The sequence below is a fragment of the Narcine bancroftii genome, chromosome 2, assembly GCF_036971445.1.
Source record: "Narcine bancroftii isolate sNarBan1 chromosome 2, sNarBan1.hap1, whole genome shotgun sequence".
In the NCBI taxonomy this organism is placed as follows: domain Eukaryota; kingdom Metazoa; phylum Chordata; class Chondrichthyes; order Torpediniformes; family Narcinidae; genus Narcine; species Narcine bancroftii.
Genome location: NC_091470.1, coordinates 100,511,174 through 100,535,958, shown reverse-complemented (window position 1 = coordinate 100,535,958; position 24,785 = coordinate 100,511,174). Strand labels below are relative to the sequence as shown.

At 42.0% G+C, this 24,785-nt stretch overlaps 1 protein-coding gene across 2 annotated transcripts in view; it reads left to right on the top strand.

Annotated features, from left to right (window-relative positions):
- Positions 1 to 24,563, top strand: part of LOC138754003 (PH and SEC7 domain-containing protein 4-like) — a 61,125-nt gene extending 36,562 nt beyond the window's left edge. For both annotated transcript variants that reach the window (XM_069917709.1, XM_069917708.1), the window contains exons 11-16: positions 562 to 728; positions 4,786 to 4,856; positions 8,281 to 8,426; positions 10,636 to 10,780; positions 12,960 to 13,103; positions 18,478 to 24,563. In XM_069917709.1, coding sequence (XP_069773810.1) covers positions 562 to 728; positions 4,786 to 4,856; positions 8,281 to 8,426; positions 10,636 to 10,780; positions 12,960 to 13,103; positions 18,478 to 18,723 — 919 coding nt within the window. In that variant the 3' untranslated portion in view covers positions 18,724 to 24,563. The remainder of the gene's footprint in view (positions 1 to 561; positions 729 to 4,785; positions 4,857 to 8,280; positions 8,427 to 10,635; positions 10,781 to 12,959; positions 13,104 to 18,477) is intronic.
- The last annotated feature ends 222 nt before the right edge of the window (positions 24,564 to 24,785 follow it).

The window sequence follows — 24,785 nt, the reverse complement described above, 5'->3', positions numbered from 1 at the left end:
CCCAGGAATTTAAATGTGCCCCACCTCTGATCCCTCAATGATCTCTGGATCGTACACCTCTGGTTTTCCCCTCCTGAAGTCCACAATCAGTTCCTTGCTTTTGGTGACACCATTCAGCCAAGTTTTCAATCTCCCTCCGGCATGCTGCTCATCACCCCCTTTCATACACCCCACCACCATTGTCTCGTCAAGCAAGTCCATACAAAATCCAACTAGTGAGGTTCATGCGACCTTCTCAATCTTCTTGCAAACGTTCTCATTGTACCGCAGACACGTGCCAATAAACAAATGCAGAATCTAGAGGGAGACAGAGAGAGCTCAGTGCAAAATATCAAGTTTATACGGGGCCTGCAATGAGTTGCTGGAGATGCTCAGTAGGTCAGGCAGCATCTGTGGGTAGAAATGGTCAGTCAACGTTTCAGGCCAGGACCTTTTACGAGACAAAGCCTACCTAGTTAAGGATGTAATGCTCAGCAAATAATGTCATTGTGTATAATCGTCAACTTATTTCATATGGAAGCAGATAAAATTAAAATCCATCTTCTTTTCCATTAATTCTAGAGACGAAGAAGAGCTTCAGAAATCGATCATGCCAATGTGTGAAGATTTCATCAACACGGACAAAGGGATGAGCCCCTTCCTGGAAGTCCCACACGACCACAAAGCTCCCACCTACAAGCAAGGGTTTCTCAGTCGCAAATTCCACGCTGACATTGATGGCAAAAAAAGTGAGTTATTCCACACCCCCCCCCCACTCCAGTAGGGATGCCAGGACTACCCATTACCATATCCCCTCCGTCAGCAGAGTGATGGGAGAAAGAGGAGAATGAAAAGAAAGAGAAACAAAGAGGGAGAAGTAGGAAAGGAACTTGAGCTAGCAGCTTAACCATAGGTGGTACAGCAAGACCCCGGGGGATTGGTAAATGCTGGCATAATTGGTGAACTAGCAGTGAGACATGCCAATTTTAAACTTCTTTTATTTTTTACCTATTTATTTTGAGTAATCTTTTTGCTGGTTGCTTGAGGCTACCGATTGCTTGAATTCCAGATAACATGAGTTTTTACTGTATCTCCACCTGTACTGCACTAAAATGATAGTCTGTTTTAGTTCGTCTCGAGGTGAGGTTTGAACTCTCCTTCTTCTAAGTCAGAGTCACACAGGGAGGGGGAAGAAGGGGAAAAGATTTACCTAGATAAAACTTCGGGCGGCATTGCGGTTAGCCTTTACAGTGCCAGCGATGGGGACTGGGGTTCGAATCCCACGCTGTCTGCCAGGTGTTTGTACGTGTCTCCCAGTGTCTGCGTGGGTTTTTTTCTGGGGGCTTCGGTTTCCTCCCACCCTTCAAAAAAAACGTACTGGGGGTGTAGGTTAATGGGGTGTAAATTGGGCGGCCCGGACTCGTAGACTGAAATGGCCTGTATGGTCTAAATTTTAAATTTTAAATAAAATTTGTGTGCGACGGGTAAGACATTAAGCAAGTATCTTACAGAGCCCAAAATGGAATAAGGTGCAGTGGAGAAAGAATGATATTCACAGTCCAGTGAGGTTACCACAGTGTAGGTGAGGTATAATGCTCTCTTGGATTGGGTTAAATTACAGTCATAATTTAAGTATCACAGGGCAGATTATGCAAGCAAGGATCCTCCATTTGTGCATTATTATCTGCCCCCAGGCCTTGTGCCGAAACCTTCACCATCGACAATTACTAAAAGCAAGAATCTGAGACCTGTAGCTGCAGATGACAAAATAAATTTACCTCTCGAGTCCTCTAAGCCGTTGACATGGCAACACGCTTATATTAGTCGTCTCCAACCTGCAGCGGAAGGATGTGGGTTCTTGGGTGGTTGCGTGCACAATGAGCACTTGATCTCATCTTGTTCCTCTCAGGTAGTGCACAGTCAGAGACGGGTTGCGTGCACAAAATTAGTCAAGGGTGAGAGTGAGGCAGCCCTGCATGAGAGGGATCATGCCACAGATGAAGCTGGTGAAGGTCTTTCAATCTTTTGATTACGTTTCGGGTTAATAAACAAAGAGATGGGGATTGTATCAACAACGGTTAACAGGTACAAACACAGACAAGGAAACCAAGCCTCCCAACCCCTTAAAGGCCAAGCATGAAACAGAATCAAATTTTGCAGCAAAAATATCCCCTAACTAAGAAAACAAAAGCTGGGCGACCGTGTTTCAGCGGATAAACAATTATTTTGTGTTTATTTCCGCTCCTCTACACTCACAAAAAAGCGATGTTAAAAAGGATTCAGGAAGGATCAAATGTCGAATAAATGGCCTCCTTGTTTCTTCGATCTTAACCAAAAATGGATTTCTTGTATATGGATGCAAGCCTAGAATCCTAAAGAAATAAAAAGGAGGGAATAAAATCTAAATGCATTCAGATCATGCCCAAGAAATATTTGGTAATATTTTATTCAATTTCATTTTCACAGATTTCACCAATTAACAACAATTACACCTGAACCTGGTTTGCATGCTCAAACTAAATGTAAACCCTTCTTTTTTGTTATTTCTTCCCACAACCTATCTCCTGGGTAATTTGAAGCAGTGTCCAAGGTGTTAAATCCAGGGTCGGAACCAAGGCGGGGGGCATCCGCGGGCATCCTCCCCACCCAAGCGAGGTGCTGTGTCCCCCACACGGTCACTGTCTTCGCTCGCCCCCCACCTGCGTCACTAGCGTGCGTCAAGATTCACCAGCATCTAGCTTGGTGCACGCTAGTGACTCTCCACCCACCCCCGCCCATCCATGTCACTAGCGTGCGTCAAGCGTCACTAGCAGCTAATGACGCTTGACACCATAAAAGCAGCACCCTTGGCACCTACATTTGGGGGGGGGCCAGGTTTATGAGCTCTGCACCGTGTCCCTCTCTAACATGCTAATGCCCTCTAGCATTCGCTCTGGCACCGAAGCAGTTAAAAATCTAGGACAATTAGATAAAATGTAGAGATTTGATATATGTATCATTGACCTGGAAATTCTATTACACAGTGCATTTTCTGCATATTATATGTTTATTTATTTAAAATCCAAAAACAATTTCATTTTGAGTGCTTTTCTGGACAATTACTTGGGGATCTTGTGGATTGTGGACTTTATTTGAATTGATCGTGGATTTTAGGAAGGGAGAACCAGAGGTGTATGATCCAGTGGTCATTGGGGGATCAGGGGTGGAGAAGATGAGAAATTTTTAATTTCTGGGGGTCACCATCTTGGAAGACCTATCCTGGACCCAAAACATGGATGTCATTGTGAAGAAAACATGTTAGTGCCTCTAGTTCTTCAGAGGTTTGGTATGACATTAAAAACCTTGGCAAACTTTGACAGAAGTGTGGTGTAAAATGTGCTGACCAGCTGCATCACAGTCTGGTATGGGGACATCAATACCCCTGAGTGTAAAGTCCTCCAAAAGGTAATGGACACGGTCCAGTGCATCATAGGCAAAGCTTTCCGCACTATCGAGAACATTTGCAGGGAGCACTGGCGTCAGAGGGCAGCAGCGATCACCAAGGATCCACACCACCCAGAGCACACTCTGTTCTCACTGCTGCCATCAGGAAAGCAGTATAAGTGCCACAAGACTCACACCTCCAGGTTCAGGAATAGCAGCTACCCCTCCACCATCAGAGTCTTCAACAACAAATTCAATCAGAGACTCATTTATTTCCTCATTTTTTATTACTGAATATTTATTATTTTCTCTATTTGCACAGTCAGTTTGTTTATATTTCTCTCTTTTGAAAAAATATATTTTCTTGAGTACAGTTTTTTTGCACTATTGATAAGTAAAAACTCTGCCTGGCCTGCAGGAAAAATAATCCAGGGTTGTGCAAGATGGACAATAAACCTGAACTTTGAACTCCATGGATATGTTGTGCATATGCAAGGAGGACACCAGACATGTTTGGTGACAGATCAAAGTACATATTTTGATGTCATCTACAAAATGTGTTCGATCCAGAAATGGCACAAACCTAGCAAAGTAAAGCATATCTCAACTGGAGGGTTTGGGACTGCGTTAATGTTACTTCCAATGATCTTGATCTTGCATGGGATTGTGAGAGAGAATCTAGGACATCCATTAACCTCCAGATGGCATTCCCCATCACATCCACCTCTCCCTCCCCATCATCACTACCCACATCTTCAAACCCATCCCCACAGACCAACTGAATTCTTCCTAATGCTGCATTGACAGAGCTAGCAGTGGAAGAGTTTCACCTCTGCCCAAAGACAACTCTCATTCATGAAAGAAATGTGATATCTTGTTGTTGTGATAGAATGCTAGAGATCCTCCTGACCACTGGGGGGAGTCAGAGACTGTCATGATAGAGTGCTAGAGATCCTTCTGACCACTAGAGGGAGTACTGTCATGATAGAATGCTAGAGATTCTCCCGACCACTAAAGGGAGTCGGAGACTGTCGTGAAAGAATGCTAGAGATCCTCCCAACCACTAGAGGGAGTTGGAGACTGTTGTTATAGAGGACTAGAGATCCTCCCAACCACTAGAGGGAGTCACATGTAGTTTGTTGTAGCTTAGGATAATTCAGGATGGATACTTCCACATGGTCATGATAAAGCTAATAAAGTTCATTGTTTTAAAAGAACCCAAGTTTCTATATTACAGTAAAAGAAGCATCGCACTTATGATCTCCATAAAACTAGTGTGAGCTGGAGCTCAGCACCTTCTTTTTGCCCATGCAATTACTAGCCCAGTAAAATTTGATTCAGTTTTGTGTCTATTTATAATTCTTGATTTTCTGTCTTCCATAGCGCCATGGGGAAAGAGAAGCTGGAAAACGTTTTATGCTGTATTAAAGGGAACAATCATCTATCTGCTGAAGGTAAAATCTCTCTCATTTGGCCTCAAACACCCCTGAATCACCTTCGGTTTCACCTTTTCTCTACTCTAACGAAATTTAACTCATCACACCTGCTCCTAACTCATCTTATTCCTTCTCATTCTCTTTTCAACAATGAACCTCTTCATCTTCTCCTAACATTCTTTTTGGCCATAATCTAAAGATAAACAAATTCTGAAAAGAAACTGGTTTAAAGAAACTGATTTGGAAAAGAGAAGTTGTTATTATTCTATATGAGGAGCACGCGAGTTATTATGTTTAGGTTTGGGTTATTAAAAAATACATAAACAAGATTCATTTGCAAGTTGTTGGCATTTTTGAATCATTAGTTATGAATTATCCAAGCATATTGACCCAGGTTGAAGCAATCACTGGTCATTTTAGCTTTAGTGGTCGATCACTTCTGCAAGTTCTGACTGCAAATGTCATGCCTGGCAAAGAATAGTGAAGTAAAGATGGGACCCAGAGGTAATGGTCCTCCCTCTCTGTCAGCCTTTCTTTCCACAAATTTCCAAGGACGATGAATCAATCATTCCACCAAGTACCTTGACCTCATCATTTCTTCCATTTATTTAACAAAATAAATCCTGATAAACTGAATTGAATTTGACTGGGAGAAGCATAAGCTCTGGTAAATGAATTGTTTCTTTCCTGTAAATCTCAAGGCCTTCCAGACACTGACAATTCTCTGTGTAAAAAAAAAAAACTTACCCCTGATCTCTCCACTAGTCTTTCCTTCCTTCACTTTCTACAGATGTTTTCTACTTTGGCCCTTGGAAAAAGGTGCTGACTCTTTGCCTCTCATAATCTTATAGACCTCTATTAAGTCACTCTTATCCTTCTCTCCAAAAAGAAAAACCCTAGCTTTGCTAACCTTGCCTCATAAAACATATTTTCCAATCATGACATCATCCTGGGAAACTTCCTCTGCACCCTCTCCACAGCTTCTACATCCTTCCTGTAATGAGGATGCCAGAACTGAACACAATACTCTAAGGGTAGTCTCACCAGAGATTTCTAGAGCTGCACCATTAACTCATGACGGTCCAGTCTTCTTCCCATGACCTGGCAATCCTGTTCTTGCGTCAGCCAAGTATCTGTAACAGCCACAACATTGTAGTTCCATGCTCAAATTTCATCTCCTTTATAACTAATACACCTTGTATTGCAATCATCAAAGACCCTCACTGCCCAGCACATGCTCCGTTCTCGCTGCTGCCATCAGGAAAGAGGTCTAGGTGCCACAAGACTCACCCCACCAGGTTCAGGACCACCTGCTACCCTCCACCATCAGACTCCTCAATGACAAACTCAATCAGGGACTCGTTTAAGGACCCTTACTTGTTCATTTTATTGCTTTGCATTATATTGCTTTGTTTATATTTGTTATCTGTTTTCTGTTTTTGTTTACATGTTTGACGCTGTGTAAAGTTCATTTTTTATACTACCAATTAGTTGTAATTCTGCCGCACCCGCAGAAAAAAAGAATCTCAGGGTTTTTTTTAAACTTTATTTAAAGATTTTATCACAGGAATAAAAAGAAAAATTACATTTAAAGAAAAAATATAAAATAAAATAATATAATTACAATACAACATTAATAACCTAACTTAATAGGAATCTCAGGGTTGTATGTGACATCATGTATGTACTCTGAATCTCAAATAAACACATTTGAGACCCTCCAATGAACTGCATTTATGCATTCTCTCCTGCCTGCCGTTCCTCATAAACCCAGAACACATTGCATCATCATTTCCACCTTCTGTTCTATTTTCTGCCCTCACGTTCTGGTTCCCACCCCCTCCCATTCCCCCTTCCCATTCCCCCCTCTCCCCCCCCCCCACCCGTGCCAAACCAATTTAAACTTTCCTCAACAATTCTAGCAAACCTACCCGCCAAGATATTGGTCCATCTCCCGTTCAGGTGCAGCCCGCCCTTTCTGTGCAGGTGGCACCTTCCCCAGAAATGATCCCAGCAATCCACAAATCTGAACCCCTGCCTCCTGCACCAACTCTCCAGCCATGCATTCATCTGCCACAGCTTCCGGCTTGTGTCCTCACTGGTGCATGGCACAGGCAGCAATCCCGTGAGGTGAGAGGAAAACCGGGCTTTTACATACATCTACTGTAGCCCTCCTGGGGACCCTGTTGAGAATGGCTTGTCGAGACATGATATGGCAAAGATGAATCTAATTTTATGTCTCCAGATGGACAATTAAAAGCAGTTACTTGCCAACACAGAGTCTGATTATCAACAGAGGTTTTTGCAGCCAGATGATGCAAAATCCCCCAAAGGTTTTTATGTCATTCAGGACCCTTGTATGTCAATGAGACTTCAAAATAATTTTAAATGAAGCGTGAATAGTTTTGAATGAGCTTGCATCTCCTGTAAAGCAGATGGAAACCACTTCAGCAGCTGTAAACCTCTGTGGGTCCCAGAGAAAAAAAGAACAGAAACACTGCTGGCCACTCGGTTTGGCCTCTAATGGTCTAGACCGGGGTGGGCAACATTTTTTTTAAAAAAAAACTCATATTCCACTTTAAATATTTCCTATGCCGTAAGTGCCCTGTAATTAGTAAGGGATTGGTTAAAGTGGAAAGATAAAGTTTGAAAACCACTGCTTTAATCATCCCTCATTGGCTCGTTATGTGCATGGCTTCATAACACCAAAGAGGCTAATGACAATTTCACTCCAGCAAAACATTTGAGTGGCAATTGGGTCAAGACCAGTGGTTCTCAACCTTCCCTTTCCACCCACATACCACCTTACTAATCACAGAGCACTGATGGCATAGAGAATACTTAAGGTGGAATATGAGCTTTAAAAAAAATCAAGGTTGCCCATCCACCCATGGTCTGGACCAGTGGTTTTCAAACTGCCCCGCCCCCTCCCCCACCAAACTCGCGTTTCACCTCATGTCCTTTGTAAAATAACAACTATCATAATGCAATTCTAAAGCTTATCAACAGGATTAATTGTACAACACACTGTCTGGATTATTGGAAGGTGCTTACAGACCCCTAAACACACTCATTGTCCTTTTTAATCAATTCTAAGTCCATCCACAAAGCCACACCACTCTTGCGTGGGGTGACTGAACCAAGAGTTGCACATTCTGAGGTTCTTTTGTCAGAATTGCTGGAGAAACTCCATGGGTCTCACAGTCTCTAACGGAGATAAAGCTATATAAACCATATTTCTTTACCTCCTAGGGACGCTGCAAGACCAGCTGAGTTCCTCTGTTTTCACTACAATCACCGCGCTTGCAGACGTTCATGTTTCACTCTCTTATCAAGATGCTCTCCTCTGCTCTTTATCCCAGTAACATCATTAGACAAGGGAAACAGGTACACTTGAATATAAAAGTAGCAGTGAAATGCTTTATCTGATTACTCTCCCCAGGATGAATACAAGCCTGACAAGCAGTCATCGGAGGAGGCCATCAGCATCCACCACTCATTAGCATCCAAAGCTGCTGAATATAACAAGCGCCCTCACGTTTTCCGTCTACAGACTGCTGACTGGCGAATATTTCTATTTCAGGCTCAGTAAGTAAACTTTGCTCGGCACAGGTACAGGGAAACCCCATTATAACGCGATCGTTGTGGCCCATAAATCTCATCACGGACAAAGCAGGGCCACGCTAAATCGGGGTTTCACTGTACTTGCATTTTACCCAAGTTCCCCGCTCCTGCCAGCAGCCCGACGCTCCTGTCGGCAGTCCAAGGTCCCCGCTCCTGCCGGAAGCCCGACGCCTGAGTCCAATGACTCGTCGCGTTTCATTCCCGTGAAGGCTGAGGAAAGTCCATCTCCCACCCTCCACCCTTGCCACATTCTACAGAGGATGTATCGAGAGGATCCTGGGCAACTGCATCACCGCCTGGTTTGGAAGCTGCACCGCCTCGGACCGCAAGACCCTACAGAGGATAGTGAAGTCAGTGGAAAAGATCGTAGGGGGGCTCTCTTCTTATGATGAAGGACATCGACAACACACGATGCAGGCGAAAGGCAATAAACATTGTGAAGGGCCCCACACACCCCTCACATAAATTGTTCTCCCTTCTGCCATCTGGTTGGAGGTACCATAGCACTCGGACCCTAATGTCCAAATTGGCCAACAGTTTGTTTCCCCCAAGCTATTCCCAGAACATGTGTATAGTGTACTGTATACGTCTTAATATTTTAATATTTCAATGTGTTTAACTTCTATTCTAACTTGTATTTATGTAAATATGCTCTATGGTCCTGGAGAAACGCGATCTCGTCTTTACTGTCCGGGCATGGTATGCACGATAAATAAAGAGGATGATGATATCCGAATTCACGTGAAATCAGGGTTTTGCTGTATCATGGCTGAAAGGCCTGTTCCTTAACTATACTGTTCCACGTGTACACAAAATACTGGAGAAATTCAACAAGTCACGCAGCGTTGTGGATAGATAGGAGAATAAATGGATAAATAGATAGACACAGATAAACAGATAGATGAATAAATAAATGAATTGATGAATGAATAGATAGATAAATAAAAAATGCTTCATGATTTGCTGAGTTCCTACAGCATTTTTGTGTAAACGGCAATCACGGCGTCTGCAATTTTCTTGTTTTAACTCTATCCTGTTCTATGCTCCTTCATAGAATCAGAGAACATTACAGTTCAGAAAAACAGGCCCTTTTGCACTTCTGCCTACTCCCACTGTCCTGCACCAAGTCCATATCCCTCCATTCCCCTCTCATCCATGTACCTGTCTCAATTTCTCTTAAATGTTAAAATTGAGTCTGCATTCACCCCTTCAGCTGGAAGCTCATCCACACACTCTGTGTGAAGAAATTTCCCCTCCTCATGTTCCCAATACTCCCCTTTCGCCCTTAATCCATGTCCTCGGGTTTGTATCTCATCTCACCTCAGTGGGAAAAGCCTACTTGCATTTACTCTGCCTATACCCATCATAATTTTAAATACCTCCATCAAATCTCCCCTTATTCTTCTACACTCCAGAGAATAAAGTCCTAACCTGTTTAATCTTTCCCTGCAACTCAGTTCCTCGAGTCCCGAGTAAATCTCTGCACTCTTTCAAATTTCATGGATGATTTATTTTGCACATAGACTTTCTTTCTCAATGAAATTAAAAATAATTAAGAATTAATTATCTTATCTTCAAATGCTTGCCGTTGTTTATAAATCATTAAATCATTTAATTTTATTTTCCAATTAACCTTATACCTATCTAATTTTGCTTCTCACAACTAGAAATGTTATACTGTGGCTTTAGGCTTGGGGGTGCCAATTTGAATTCAAGGTAAAATTCAAACTTACTGAGCCACCATTGTGAAATTACTCATTAATTCTATCGTATTAGAAGAGACTGAATCTCATTTAGACAATTCACATGTTGTTACAGGAAATAATCCCAAATTCTTTCTATGAACAGAGGTCCATTTGCAATTCACAATTCCATCATCGGTTAGAAAGAACAGATTTGTATTGATTTCCTGCAATGCTCCCTTCTCCAGAAAACACCAGCCAGGATATCATTCACTATGACTTACTCTATCAGTGCCATAATCCTTGATCACACTATTTCGAGGCATGCTTGAAGGATATGGCGGACTTACCGAATAATAGTCATCCCACCAGTTTTATAGTCTCTTTCAGTCCCCACATTTAAAACTAATCAGCAAGGCAAAAGTTAAATGAACGTAATCAAACTTCTATACCCAAGGCGTGCCAATAATGCCATTTTTCATCTCTAACAGAAGTGCTGAACAAATGAACTCCTGGATCACCCGGATCAATCTAGTGGCTGCCATGTTTTCTTCGCCTCCCTTCCCAGCAGCGATTGGATCGAAGAGGAAGTTCAGTCGTCCGATATATCCAGCCACCGTCTCTAAACAGTCGGAGGTACATTCCTGGGTGCACTGATTCCATATATTGTTACTGCCAAAGTACCTCCTTCCAAACAGAACAAAATATCAAGGACCTTATTCAAAACGGTGCTATCTGTAAAGTTCTCTGAGTGAGATCGTGCAAAAACTGGTCCATTGGGGGACGTTGCCCACAGACACAAAAAATACCAACTTCGCCTTCTTATTCTCACCACTATTAAATGCCACATTTCCTACTCTTTTTATCTTCCATTTTTCCCATCTCTTTCATTCTGCGCCTCTGCAGAGCCCAATTACGCCCAATTAACCTACGCCCGCCCTATATTTTTGAAGAGTCGGAGGAAACCCATGCAGACATGGGGAGAACGTACAAGCTCCTTACAGACACCGCCGGATTGGAACCTGGGTCGTTGGTGCTGCAACAGCCTTGAGCTAACTGTGCCGCCTTTAATTGGTATATATTTGACCCTCAACTATTTCTTTCTTTAACGGGCCATTTTGGCCCACGAGTCCGTTCCACCCAATTCACACCCCATTAACCTATTGCCCTCCGGTACGTTTTGAAGGGTGGAAGGAAACCGGAGTCCCCGAGGAAAACCCACGCAGAGCGTACCAACTCCTTATCAACAGTGCAGGATTTGAACCTCAGTCCCGATTGCTAACCTGATATATCGCATTGTTCTTGGTCACTGCGTATTATCTGGGTGTAGTTCTCTTACTGCTTCTGGCTCCAGAGCGAGGTAGCATCGTGGACTCTTGAATGATAAGATTGTTGCTCAAGTCCTACCCTGGTTGTTTGTGCACATGATCCACACCAACACTCTCAGTAGCATGAGCTGAGATTGGGCTGAGGCATTAAACTGAGCTCATGTGAATATAAAAGGCCCAACCCCACTGTTTGAGAAAATATTGGGGGTGGGGGTATGCCTAATGCCCTGGCCATTATTTACCCTTCCATCTCAGTTTCATATTCTGCCAGAACTCTTCTTCCATATCTTCACCTAATTTATGTTCCTCCTGGAGAAACCTTGCGGAAATGCATATGACAGGAGTTAGTTCAATTACAGGTGGCCCCCATGTATTCTGGAGCATCGTCCATATCACAGTATTCTGTAAAGCAGTGTCATCTGTCATTTTTTTTTTCCGAGATAAATTATGTAAGAGCAAATTTTAATCAGTGCATTAGAAAGAAAGTGAAAATTCATGCAGTGTCAGTCATATTTTTGCCAGAACATCCCTATGTGCTTTACAGCGAATGATGTATTTTTGAACTAGTTAAGTTTGCAATGTACAAAAGACAGCAAATGCCCCCAAAAGCTGCAGTGATATCGACTGAAGTGTTTTAACAAATTCGAAGCCACACTTAGACTGACATGAGCATGCAGAGCATTGTGGGATACAGACCATGTGCTGGCAGATGGGATTACCATCTACACTAGTACAAAAGTCAGCCCCAGCCACCTGCCCACTGGAGCTCCTGACACCCCAACCACAGACTCTTGCCTAGGAGCCGGCCACGTGCCCCCTCCCCCCCCCCCCCCCCAAGCTCCCAATTCCCCGGCCACCTTACCATCTGAGCTCTCAACACTCTGTCCACGGACAGAGTCCATGAAATCTGTCTCACCTAGGCCCCAGTCGCCCACCCGAGCTCCCGATGCCGCAGTCCCCCTCCCCATCTGAGCTCCCGATGCTCTGATCGTGGACTCTCACCTGGGCCCTGGTCACCTGCCCACCCTAGCTCCGTACTCGGTCTCAACACCCAGTCCCAACCACCTGGATAAAGTGGATACCACCCGGTTCAGCTCATTTGAGCTCCCAACGTTGCAAATAATGCTGGTATTTACCCTAGTGTAATAATCAGTAACTAAATTTTACCCTAAAAATTGGTCCACAGAATTTGACTCTTACATGCATATATACAAATGGCATCATGGTTAGCACAGGGGTGAAGGGCCAGTTCCTGTGCTGTACTGTTCCTGTTCTATAGAGAAAGGTTAATTTCTAAAACAAACAGGTAAGAGGAAATAAAACTGAGCTGAAGAAAGCTGTAAATTTTAGAATTACTACAAGTACAGAGGAGAGCACAATGGGGCAAAAGAGTGCCTTCTGAATGAGCTAGCTTCTGGTGGGCTTGAATAACCCCAAGGGACCATTCTCAGAACATCCATATCCCTGCACTAAACTTACTGTTTCAGGAGGCACAGCTCGATTCTCATGATTCCATGTTGCAATCGATTTTGGACGATCTCGAAGATCATCAACTGAATGTTCCAGACAAGAAAAGCAAAGCAAAGGAATTTGAGGAGTACAAGATGAAGCAGGAGTATTATGAATACGAGGTAAGATTTTAAAACGTGGGTATCAAATCTTGTAAAACACAAAAGTCTGCAGACAGTGTTATCTGAAGTAGAAACACAACACTGGAGAAATTCAGCACATCGGAGAGTGTATTTTATGTAGCAAAGGGCTTGAGCCCTTCATCAAGATATAAGCAAAATGTAAGCAGGTGCACAAACAAAATAGAGAAGAGAGGGGTGGGGGAGGAGCACAGGCGTTCACCAACCAAACATGAATAATGTGGGATGGTCATTAATTACCCTCTTGGCGCCTTCCCCAGTTGCAGGAAGTGCCATACGTGCCCGCACCTCCTCCCTCTCCCCCATTCATGGACCCAAACCGTCCTTCCTGGTAAATCTGCAAGGCTCATCTACTGCATCTGATGCTCCCGTTGTGGTCTCCTCTACATCGGAGAGACTGGACGCAGACTGGGAGATCTCTTCGCCGAGCACCTTCACTCTGTTTGCATCGGTGTCCGGGATCTCCCAGTGGCCGACCATTTCAGTTCTGTTTGCTGTTGTGTCCTCCCTCCCTTATTCAATTATTATCTCCTGCCTGTGGTTCCATGCTTCTCCCCACCCCAGCATTTTATTTGGGCACCAGCCCACATTTTGCTCATACCTTGGTGATCTTTATCTTTGCTATATAAAGGGCACTGTCTGACCTGCTGAGTTTCTCCAGCTTTGTGTTTTTACTTCAAATCATTTATTTCCTGTTTTTAATACTAATAAGGATGACTTGCCTGAAACAGACCTGCTGATATAGTACAGGTTAGGTAGGAATTTGAATTATGAATCTATTGCCGCGTGTCTCTCATTGGGCAAGGGTGTACAATTAGTACCATGAACTCACACAGAACCTGATTGTACTTTGTGCCACTGATCTTCAAACTTCGCAGTTCTTGGTTTGAAATCCTCTTCAACTAATATGCTTCAAGAGTTCACCCCTTTAAATGTAAATGATTGCTCATACAATTCCCTTCCCAACAGTCCACTGCCAGACTGAAACGAAGGAACAGCACCTCATCTTCCCTCTGGGCGCCCTCCAACAGGATGACATTAACATCGACCTCTGGTTTTCGTTACCCCGCCCCCACCCTACATCTTTCCCTTTGCCTCTTTTCCTTTAGCTCTCTCTCTTTCTCTTCCCTTTTCCATTTGTCTCCTTTCCCCAGCTTTGCTTCCACAGAGCCAGACTCCCTCCGTCCCCCAAACAATTCTCACCTTTCCTCTTTTCTGTCCTCCAATCCATGTCCAATTATCACCTTTTGTCTGTTGGTCTGTGCTCCTCTCCCCTGAACTTTCTTCCAGCCTTTTAATTCAGGTGCCTGTCTGCATTTTGAGGAAGGACTCAGAGCCAAAACTTTGGTTATATATCATTACCTCCTAAAGATGTTGTAAGACTGGCAGTTCCTCCATTATTTCTTGTGTTTTTTACTACAATCACTTGGTTGCTAGTACCCCAAGGCTCCGAACTGGGAAAGCACAAACATGTGTAGTACCCTCACAGCCAGTGGACCAGTGGGTGAAGGTGATCTGAGAGGTGAACGAAGACTTCTGCCGCTGTACCAAATGATCCACGTTGTCACTTCATAATTTTGTTCAGATGTTACAATTTAGCTGGAGAATTTTTTTTAAAAGTGATTGAAAAATAAGAATAAATTTAGAGCTCACAAGTAGCTGGAAGCTGGAAATGATCAAATAATCTGATCTGTTCAAATAAGTAGCAAGAAATGTGAAAGGTTATGCAGATTCTTAAAGAATCTGAACATTAGTTGACTCTGAACTCTGTTGTAGTAAATACTTGCCTGTATTCTCAATTAGTTTGCTTTGATACTGCAGTAAAACCCCTTGATAACTGTCACCTATGGGGATTGGCAGATGCCGGATAAGTGAATTTTCCAGTTGCCTGAGATTGTGAGATTGGTGAACTAACGGCAAGGTGCGCCAATTTTAAACTTCCATATTTTTTACCTATTTATTTTCCACAATTTTTTTGCTGGTTGCTTGAATTTTGGCTAACAGGAATTTAGGAAAGGCAATATGGTTAACGACTGGAAGGAGTTAATTTTTTTTCAAAGAATAACTTGCATTTACAGTGAATTTCCACAAAACCTAATTGATTACTTTATACTGAGAAAAGGGTAATGATGAGACCAGGATAGAAAACTGAAGGCACAATTAAAGAGAAATATTATGATGTGTTTTTGTTAACAGGGAAATAGCCTCATTAGCTAAGAGTTATAGCAGGCTTTGTATCTGGAACCATAGCCCCATCAGCAGAAAAGCAGATGGAAAGAGCATTCAGGAACAATTTGCAGTTAACAGAATAAAGTTGAAAGGGAAAGACCTATTTTGTGCAAGACAGTGAAAACTGTAAGAAGCGTCCCGTCAGAAAAGTGCACGGTGAAAGGAATGCAGAGAAGTCTCTTATTGGAGACTTATTGCAAGATCTATTGTATTGGAGAGTCTTTTCTTAAAATATTTTTAGTAGTATGTCAAGTATAAACAATAGAACAGTCATACAATGTTCAGCATAATTAAAATGAAAGGGGAAAAAATGAACACAATTCAGAAATCCAAAGCACATTGGTAATAGTACAACACCAAAAATAAACCCAACACAAAGGAGAAACAAAAAAGAAGGAAAGAAAATATGAAATTATAACATTTCTTTTTATTTAAAAAACCAACAATCCTATTTCCTTCCCCATCCATAATAATTTTAATCAAAGTTTACATTACTCGCAGTTGAACAAAGCAGTTATCTGTCATATTAGCAAAATCAAAAGTAGAAAAGAAAATCCCAAACATTAAAAAAGCCTTCTAAATCAAAACCACGACCTCTAATCAAGGTGTTTTTTTTTAAAAGAAAGATACATGGGAATCAAGTGGCACCAGCACGGAACCAGGGAGCACCGCACCAGAAGATCTAAATGCCCAAATTCCTTAGGTTTTGATAATCGTCCATAAATGGGCTCCACATCTTTTGGAAATTAATATTTGAATCTTTAATGGCAAATCTAAATTTGCTAGACTTAAATAATACATGATATCACTTAACCATTGTGTGTGTAGGTGGACTATTGGAGAAGTCTTAAGTAGAAGGCTTAAACCTTGTAGAGTCGTATAAAACTATCAAATGGAAGGGTGGAATTAAGACTAATCCCACTTTCCAACTATTAGTCCAGAACCATGTAGATTACAGCAAATCAAATCCTCACCCAACTGCTTTCTAAATGCATCAAGACTTCAACCCAACTGCAACTTGGGAGTATATTTTTTACCTCAACTTCCTTCTGTTCCTTCTATTAGCTTAAATCTCTGAACCCTTGCTATTGACTTTCATGCTATGGGAATTGATTCTTGTCATTCACTCTATCATAGACTCCCCCCCCCCCCCCCCAATTTAATCAGCACTCAGGTTGATCACTGCCCGCAAGTTAACTTCCCCAGCCCTGTCAAATAAATGTGAATCCAAAATAAAAAAGTGAATGCTGGAAACATTCAGCAGGCCAGACAGTGTCTGCAGAGATAGAAGCAGTTGATACTTCAGATTCAGGACCTTTAATTGAACCTGGAAAGTCTCAAGTCCAGAGGCAGGATGAAGAAAACAAAGGGAATGTTTACGACAGGATATAGACCACCACGGTTGCTCAAATGACCCAAACATTTTTGGTGTTTCCTGAAAGAGGTGATGAATACTTGTTTAATCATAACTGCTCTCTGCAGAGGAGTGTAAATGGAAGGAGATGAATGAAAGCTGGAGAACAAAATGTCCTGTACAGTTGAGTTGCTGGAAATAGAAAATTGGAAATACTTTTCAAGTCAAGTAGCATCAGGAGAGGGTGAAAAGCTGAGTTATTTTATACGTTCAATCAGAAATAACTGAAGTAATATAACAATAACTTGCCCTGCAAGTGTAATCAGTATTAGCATACTTAAGATCAAGAAAGGGGAAGCACGAGAGAAATGGATAGGCCAGACTTACAGAGCAACGGAAGAGGCAACTTTTGAATTCTCAGGAATCTTTCTTACACCCTATAGCAGGGGTGTCAAACTCAAATTCACAGAGGGCCAAAATTAAAAACTTGGACTAAGTCGAGGGCCGAACTAAATATTGATTGAAAATTTTCAACAACATCTGCATGTTTTCTCTTCTTTCAACACATGTAATGTTAAACTTTTTCTTATTAAAATAAATGTTTAATAATAGTTTTGGATAAACTCTTTCCAGAACCATTAACAAATGAGAAATAAAATATTCAATAAATATTATTTCTCTATAGAGGATTTGTCAAATGTTGCTAGTGTGCTGTCGAATAGTAAAATCTGAGGGCTATTGAGAATGTGGGAGAATAACATGATTCCTGAAACAATCAAATGGGTGACTGATTGTGGGCATGAACTCTAGCAGGGTTATTTGCCATGCCCTTTTTCCATTGGTACAGATATCCTTTGATTTACACACTTTTCAAGTTTTATGCTTAATGAGCTTGTATCCAGGTGCAGGACCATTTTTAACCAGGAATATATTTATCACTGTGACATGAAACTATTTGAAGATCGTTTTATCCTGAGATTAAAGTTCATAATACTTACTCAGGCCTGTGTGCTGGAGGGCGGGGTTTGCGGGTGATCGGGTTGGACAACGACAGTGTGGGGGCATCGGCTCCCGCTGCAGGGCGGCATCTCGGCGGATCACCGGCTCCGTCACCGTGAGTCGCGGATCGGCCTGTGGCAGGGAGGGGGAGTGGGCAACGGTCCTGGCGAGGTCAGGCCCGAGGCCTCCGGTTCCGGGCGCTGGGAAGCGGCCTTGGCTTCCCCTGACACCGGCCAGGCCCCAAAACCAGAGTCCACGGTGAGACCCTGCAACGTAAACAGAGGAGGTGGGGGCGATTAGCAGACTGACGCCAATGCATTCTGGGATTTGTTGTATTACTGTGGATGCACCATACTGGCGCGGCGGCCAGCGGGCCACCTCTAATACATTTTTGAAATGATCTTGCGGGCCAAATATAATTATATCGCGGGCCAAATTTGACCCGCGGGCCAGAGTTTGACATGTGTGCCCTATAGCATTATCAAATTCCTCTTCCAATGCATCATTTACAACTGCTTTATTTATTCAGATGCTTGCCTGCATTTTTCTGATGCCTCAGTGAAGATCTCAGACCTGAAACATTGGTTATGTATCTTTATCTTTGCTATATAATGTGTGACCTGCTGAGTTTCTCCAACATTGTGTTTTTACCATTAATGAAGACTACACTGTGCTTTAGCTACCGTTGTTAGATGTACAATTTGCATTGATCCTTTCAACTGTGTCACTCCACAAAATACTATAACCAGTTTTCCAATCATTTCCTATTTGCAGAAGTACCGAATTGAAACCTACGTGAAGCTTTTAAAAATTAAACTGAGTGAAGGCACTGATGATTTGGACAAGTTGGAGGCGCAGCTGTTTAACAGATTGGAGGGAGAAGAATGCAACTTAAAAAAATCACATTCCAGTCCATCCCTCAACCAGGAGCAGGTACCATTTGTCAAGGTGAAGAGAAATGTGTCAGAACGGAGGACCTACAGGAAAATTATTCCAATCAGGCATAGAAAATTAATATAGATAGAATTGTTTTTGTTTTATACAAAATATTTTGACTCCGGTAACCAAATGCATGAAGACAATCAAGGAAATATTAGGCCAAATGGTTGGACCAACACAGGAGGGAGTGTATTTTATTTTTGTATTTTGATTGCGAATTTTAATGTTGCTTTATAATGTTCACGTTGAACACATCCTACAATTTGAGAATGTGGCCTGCTGGGTCATTCATCTAAAAGAAACGTCTTCACGAGGCGAATCGACCTGCCGCACAGCGAAGGATTACTGGCCCAGGGCACCGTGTGGTGTTGCACAAGCCTTTGGGTCGTGCTCTGCGCAGAGTCACTGGAAGTACAGAACTAACCGCAGCCAGGTTTTCACCTCATCACCGCTGGTCATTCGCTTCTGCCGGCACACGTACATTCTTCTCTAGTCCCTGCTGGTGAGGAATTAAACAAAGAACAATTTGTCCACCCTTGCCAACATTCTTCCTTCAAGTCATCTTTCTCCCGCGTGTGATAGGTGAGATAAAGTAAGATGGAAGAAGAATCCTGTTGAGCATAAATATCACAGAGGAGTTGCCACAAATGACCTGTTTCTGTGCTGCAAGTTCCAAATCTCCAGGATAATTGACCGCGTTGCCCTCTAACTTAAATGATCCATTCATCAAAAAAAAAACAACTGTTGGCGCAGAAGACAGAAAGAGGAAGACCTAAAATATAAGAGAAAAAAGGTAAGAAAAGCCAAGCGGCTGTTAGCATGTAATGCACCTCAGGATTGCGGTCAAAAGACACTGATATAAATTGGCTAATTTTTGTGGACCTCCACCAGGTTCAAATAGTTGAAAGATTATTAAATCTGCAGGTTACTTATGCATTTTCTTCACTAATGATTTAGCTGTAACTTTCCATAATTTTATGGTTCCACCTTTCTGATGCTTGCTTTATGTCAGAGGCGGGGCAGCAAAGATACCTCAACTTTGTGCAATAGCGCTAGAGTCGACAGCCCATTTGATACCCACAGCTTCAGTGGAGGTAAAAAAAATAGGAAGAGATGTAAAATGGGTGGCAAATTCAACATCACCTGTTTCATACTTCGCATAAAATCAAAAAAATCCCTACACACTATGCATTTTTCGCCCTGCTTTCATTCCTCCTTACTTAATACAGGAGGCTACGGTCATCTGGCTACACAGAGGATAAGCCCAATGGCTTTAAGAGAAGCCTTGTTAGTTTGGAGTTAATGTACACACATGGAGGAACTGTGTGGAGAATTATTTTTTTAAAAGGCACATTGTTAGCAATTCCATGTGAATAATGGGAGTGGGTAGAAAAAAGTGTCTTCCCAACCTTTTAGATCGATCTTATAGACTACTGTAGTGACTGAAGCTGACTGCAGCAAAGTGTTCATCTGGCTACAATCACTTCCTTGATGAAATGCAGTAGCGTTTGCACTGGAGTCGAAATGTATTTTTAATTTTCATGAAATCTGCACTATTTTAGCAAATGATGAAATGTGTTTTAAGAATTTACTGTTACTGTTACTGGTATATGGGATCAATAGGCTCAGTACTGGTCATTCTAGCAAAGAGAAGGAAAGAGTTTGTAACATCCCAAGCTTTAACTGCGCCCCAGGGGATTTTATCGCAAAGCTAGAAATATTTCTGTTGTTTCAAGATTTTTTAGGATGAGGAGATTGTTTGATTAATACCTGTTCTCAAAATAACCCCATCAGGAGAGATTTTGGACTGTACTCACTGGAATTTAGAAGAATGAGAGGGGATCTGACAGAAACATATCAAATTATGACAGGTGTAGATAAGATAGAGGTAGGTAAGTTGTTTCCATTGGTGGGGGGGAACAGAACTAGGGGACATAGCCTCAAGATTCAGGGTAGTAGGTTTAGAGCGGAGATATAACCATTTACGGAGCGGAAACAGGCCATGTTGGCCTTTCAAGTCCGCACCGGTTCACTAGAACAACTCCACTAGCTCAAACCTCCCGCTCACCGCCAATAAACCTCCAACTCTCTCACCTCCATGTTCACATATTTTCTCTTGTCGTGTATCTCATAAATTCTACTAAAACAGATCTTGGTTTTTGTTGTGACTGTGGTTTCGGGGCTAGTGTTCTGTGTGCCCTTTCTATTTCCATTCCTTCCTGTAACAATTGCTTTTCCCAGGGGCTGGTGAATTTGTGGAATTTGCAGCCCATTGAACCAGTGGAGGCGACCTCTAAATATATTTGTCAAGGTTGAATATATTTTGATATGATAGTGGAATTGAGGGATTATTGGGGGGGGGGGGTGGAAGGCAGGTAGGTGTAGATGAGCCCATCATCAGATCAGCCATGGTCTCATTGAAGAGCAGACCAGGCTCGACGGGCCGGATGGCCATCTCCTGCTCCTATTTCATATATTTTATCAAAAGAATGTCAAGCCATGAGCGCGCTTCCTTCACATTTCTTCCACCGGATGGTTAAGACAACAGCAGGACCCTGCACACACTCCACAGCAGCCTATACAGTGGAGAAACAAAGCAGAATTGCAGCAATGTGGGGTAGATCAAACCATTATCCTTCTCTTTCACTTTTGGCATTTTCTATAGCCTTCAAGTTGTTCTCACTTTATCCATTTGAGCTTAGCTTTCATCATTGTTTTTCAAATCACTGACTACTAAATGTGTTTGTCTAGCAGTAGCATCAAGAGCATTGATCATAAGGAACAGAACCAGGAGTAGGCTTGTCAGTCTCAGCAAATCGATGAGATCTTCGCTGATATTGTATACCTGCATTCACCTCACTCCCTTGATTCCCTCTGTCAAATTCTGCCATTTATAGACAGTAAAATCTCCGTTATCTGGAATTCCAGCAACTGACAGCCCCAAGCAACCGGCAAAAAAAAATTGCAGAAAGTATATAGGTAGAAAAAGAGTTTGAAATTGGCGCCCCCTGGTGGTCAGTTCGCTAATCAAAAGCAACCGGTTCCGGATATCGGGGATTTTTACTGTATATCTAAATCATCAACCCTCTTCCACCACCTTAGGTAGAAAATTGCAAAGATTCGCTCCCCTTTTGCATGGAGCAGTGTCCTCTTAGTTCTAATCTGAATGGCTGACCTCTTCCCTTTCGACTGTGGCTCTAAATACGCCCACCACCCTGTCAAGCCCAATTGAAATTCCGTGCATTTCATTTAGTTGACCTGGTTCTCGAAGAGATTGAGTAGCCTGAGAGTTTAAAAGGACAATGGGGTCTCTTAAAGAGACATAAAATTATGATAGTAATGGGTACTGAAGGATTGGTTGTAACTCGGGGTTGGTCCCAAGTTGGGGATCGGGGATCTTGGGCTGCCTTGGGGAACGGAGACCACCATAGTCAATACCTTTAATACAAAATATGTACTTGTAAAGTTGTTTTAATAAAGATTTTTAAAATAATTTTGTTCGTATGTGCGGGTGGATGTGACTCGCATAGGTTGGAAGTCGAAGATTAATATTATTATTTCCACTGGCAGGAGAGACTAGAAATGGGGGACATAGCTTCAAGATTTAAGGATTTAAGACAAAGATAGGGAAGAACTGCTCTGAGAGCGTTGTGGAATTCTCTACCAAGGAAACAGTTTCAATGTATTCAAAAGATAGATTTTTTGAAGAATAGAGGAATTAAGGGCTATGGGGAACAGAAATGGAGTTGAGTCCATGGTCAGAATTGCCACAATCTTATTAAATGCTCCTATTTCTTCTGTTCTTGTGATCTCATTATTAAAGGTTTATCCAGCTCAATCTATTTTTTGTGCAACCTATCTACCACCTCAAGAATCAATCCTTAAATCGAGAAATCAGACTCGAAGATTTGGCCTCACTGGGGGAGTTTATCTAATGAGAGCAAGGCACCTTGATTCTTGAGCTCAAACTCTCTTGCTATAAAGGCCAAGATATCCAGATATATTTGCGTTCAACTCTCCTCACTTAGCCAGTCTAATGAAAAACGGAACGTTGAAGCTATTATTGTTATGGCACTTTACTCCGTGTTTATGATTTGTCCCTTCTGATATCTGTTTTAAAATCCAAACGATTCACAAAATCTGATACTGACCAATGAATCTGATCCAGTTCCCAAAATCACCCGTTCTTCAGTAACCATAGATGGCACAGTTGGCGTGGCACAACACCTTTACAGCGCCAACGATTGGGACCAGGGTTCAAATCCCGCACTGTCTGTACGGAGTTTGTACGTTCTCCTCGTGGCTGCATGGGTTTTCCCCGTGGGCTCCAGTTTCCTCCTACCATTCGAAATGTACTGGGAGTGCAGGTTAATTGGGTGGCATGGATTCAATGGCCGAAATGATCTGTTACCCTGCTGTATGTCTAAATTTTTTTAAAATAAAAATTTATTAATGATGGGAGCAGTACTGAATCAATTTTTTGAGACATAAAACTGCATATGCTCAAATCTTGAGAAACGGGAGGGATTCAGTAGGTTTATAGCTCATTTCTCTCCTGACCCACCAAGTCCCTCCCTTCTCATCGTGATCAATATTTATTTGAGACCTCTTCTTTGCCGGTCTCAACCTGTTTACTTAGAGAAGGGCTGCAGACCCTGTGATTGTAGTAAAAACAGCGAAATGCTGGAGGAGCCCGACCAGTCTATTCACAGCCTGAGCCCGAAACATATCTTTGTCTTCAAGAGATGCTGAATAAACCAGCTGAGTTCCTACAACATTTTGGTGTCTCAACCTGTTTAATTGCACTTAATGAGGTCATTTTTGATCAAGGGCCATTCACCTTGAATTTGTGTCAGCCCACGATAGGAAGAAGGTGAAAATAAAGAACCAATTTTTTTGCCATTGGGATTGTTCATTTGCATAAGATAGAGGTTGATTATGCAGTGGCACTGTTTTAGAGCTTCTGATTAAAAGTTTTAAATATACCTTTTGATTTAAAAATTTTAAATCTAATGAAAAATTATTGAAAATTCAGGTGGAAGTCCTAAAATTTGGACTGCTTGGGGATTGGGTCAGTCTGGATTTTTGGAATTCTCCGGCAGTACTTTTAAAATTTTAATTTAAGGTGGAATAAAGAAGAGGTGAACAGGTTAAATTTTAATAGTTTATTCATTAGCGAATATAGTGGGCCTCATTTATCAAAAAGGAGCAGTTTTAAAGAAAATGTCCACAAGCGAGGTTGCTTGTTCCCACTGTCCCACTGTGCATCCGTGGCGCTTACGCAGGCACGCACATAAAAGCCCGCGACATTTTACAAGTTTGAGAATTTTTGTAAAGTCCAGATTATCGTGTGGGTCTGGAATCCTGGCATCCAGATTTTGGACTTCTACTGTAGAGTTCTCAGCAATGGTTCTTACCGAATGGAAGCAGCAGAGGGCAGCCTCTGCCTTTCAGTCTGGGCAGATGATATTTAAAAATAAAAATGAGAAAACTGGAAATCTTGAACTAGGAACAGAAAATGCTGGGACTGTACCTTAAAGATAAGTCTGTTGAACATTTATCTGCAGATCCTTCATCAGAATTGGAAACTGCTTTTTACTTCCCAGAGAGAAAAAAAAATCTGATGTGTAATGTTAACTCAATAAACCACTGTGTTTTCCAATTTTCTTTGTTTTACAACTCAGGTCAAGGGATACCAAATGTATAATTGCATATGTAATATATGCAGACAAAAATAGAGATGTAATATCAAAAGATTTATTTTTTTCAGTCGAACGAAAAATAATTGTGTGCTATTTTAGTAAACAAATGCGCCATGAAATGTTATAATAATGAGTTCTGTAATAAGATGTCTATGTATTAATGTTTTTAAGGCCTCTTTTTTTAGCTAAAAGCTGTCAAATAAATTGAAGTGATTTATACATTTGTGCATCTTCATAGTACTTCACACCGAGCAAGAAGACCACGTGTCCTTCTGTCAGCAAATGTCATGCCGACAAAAAAAGTTACAATCAAAATATATTGGTGAATTTTACACTCTCTGGTAAGCAGAGGGCAGCTGTACTGGACTGAGGTGGGGATAGGACATTAATCAGCCCGTTTAAAGTTAACTCCAGCCGTTCCTCGGATTCCACGCCAAAGCC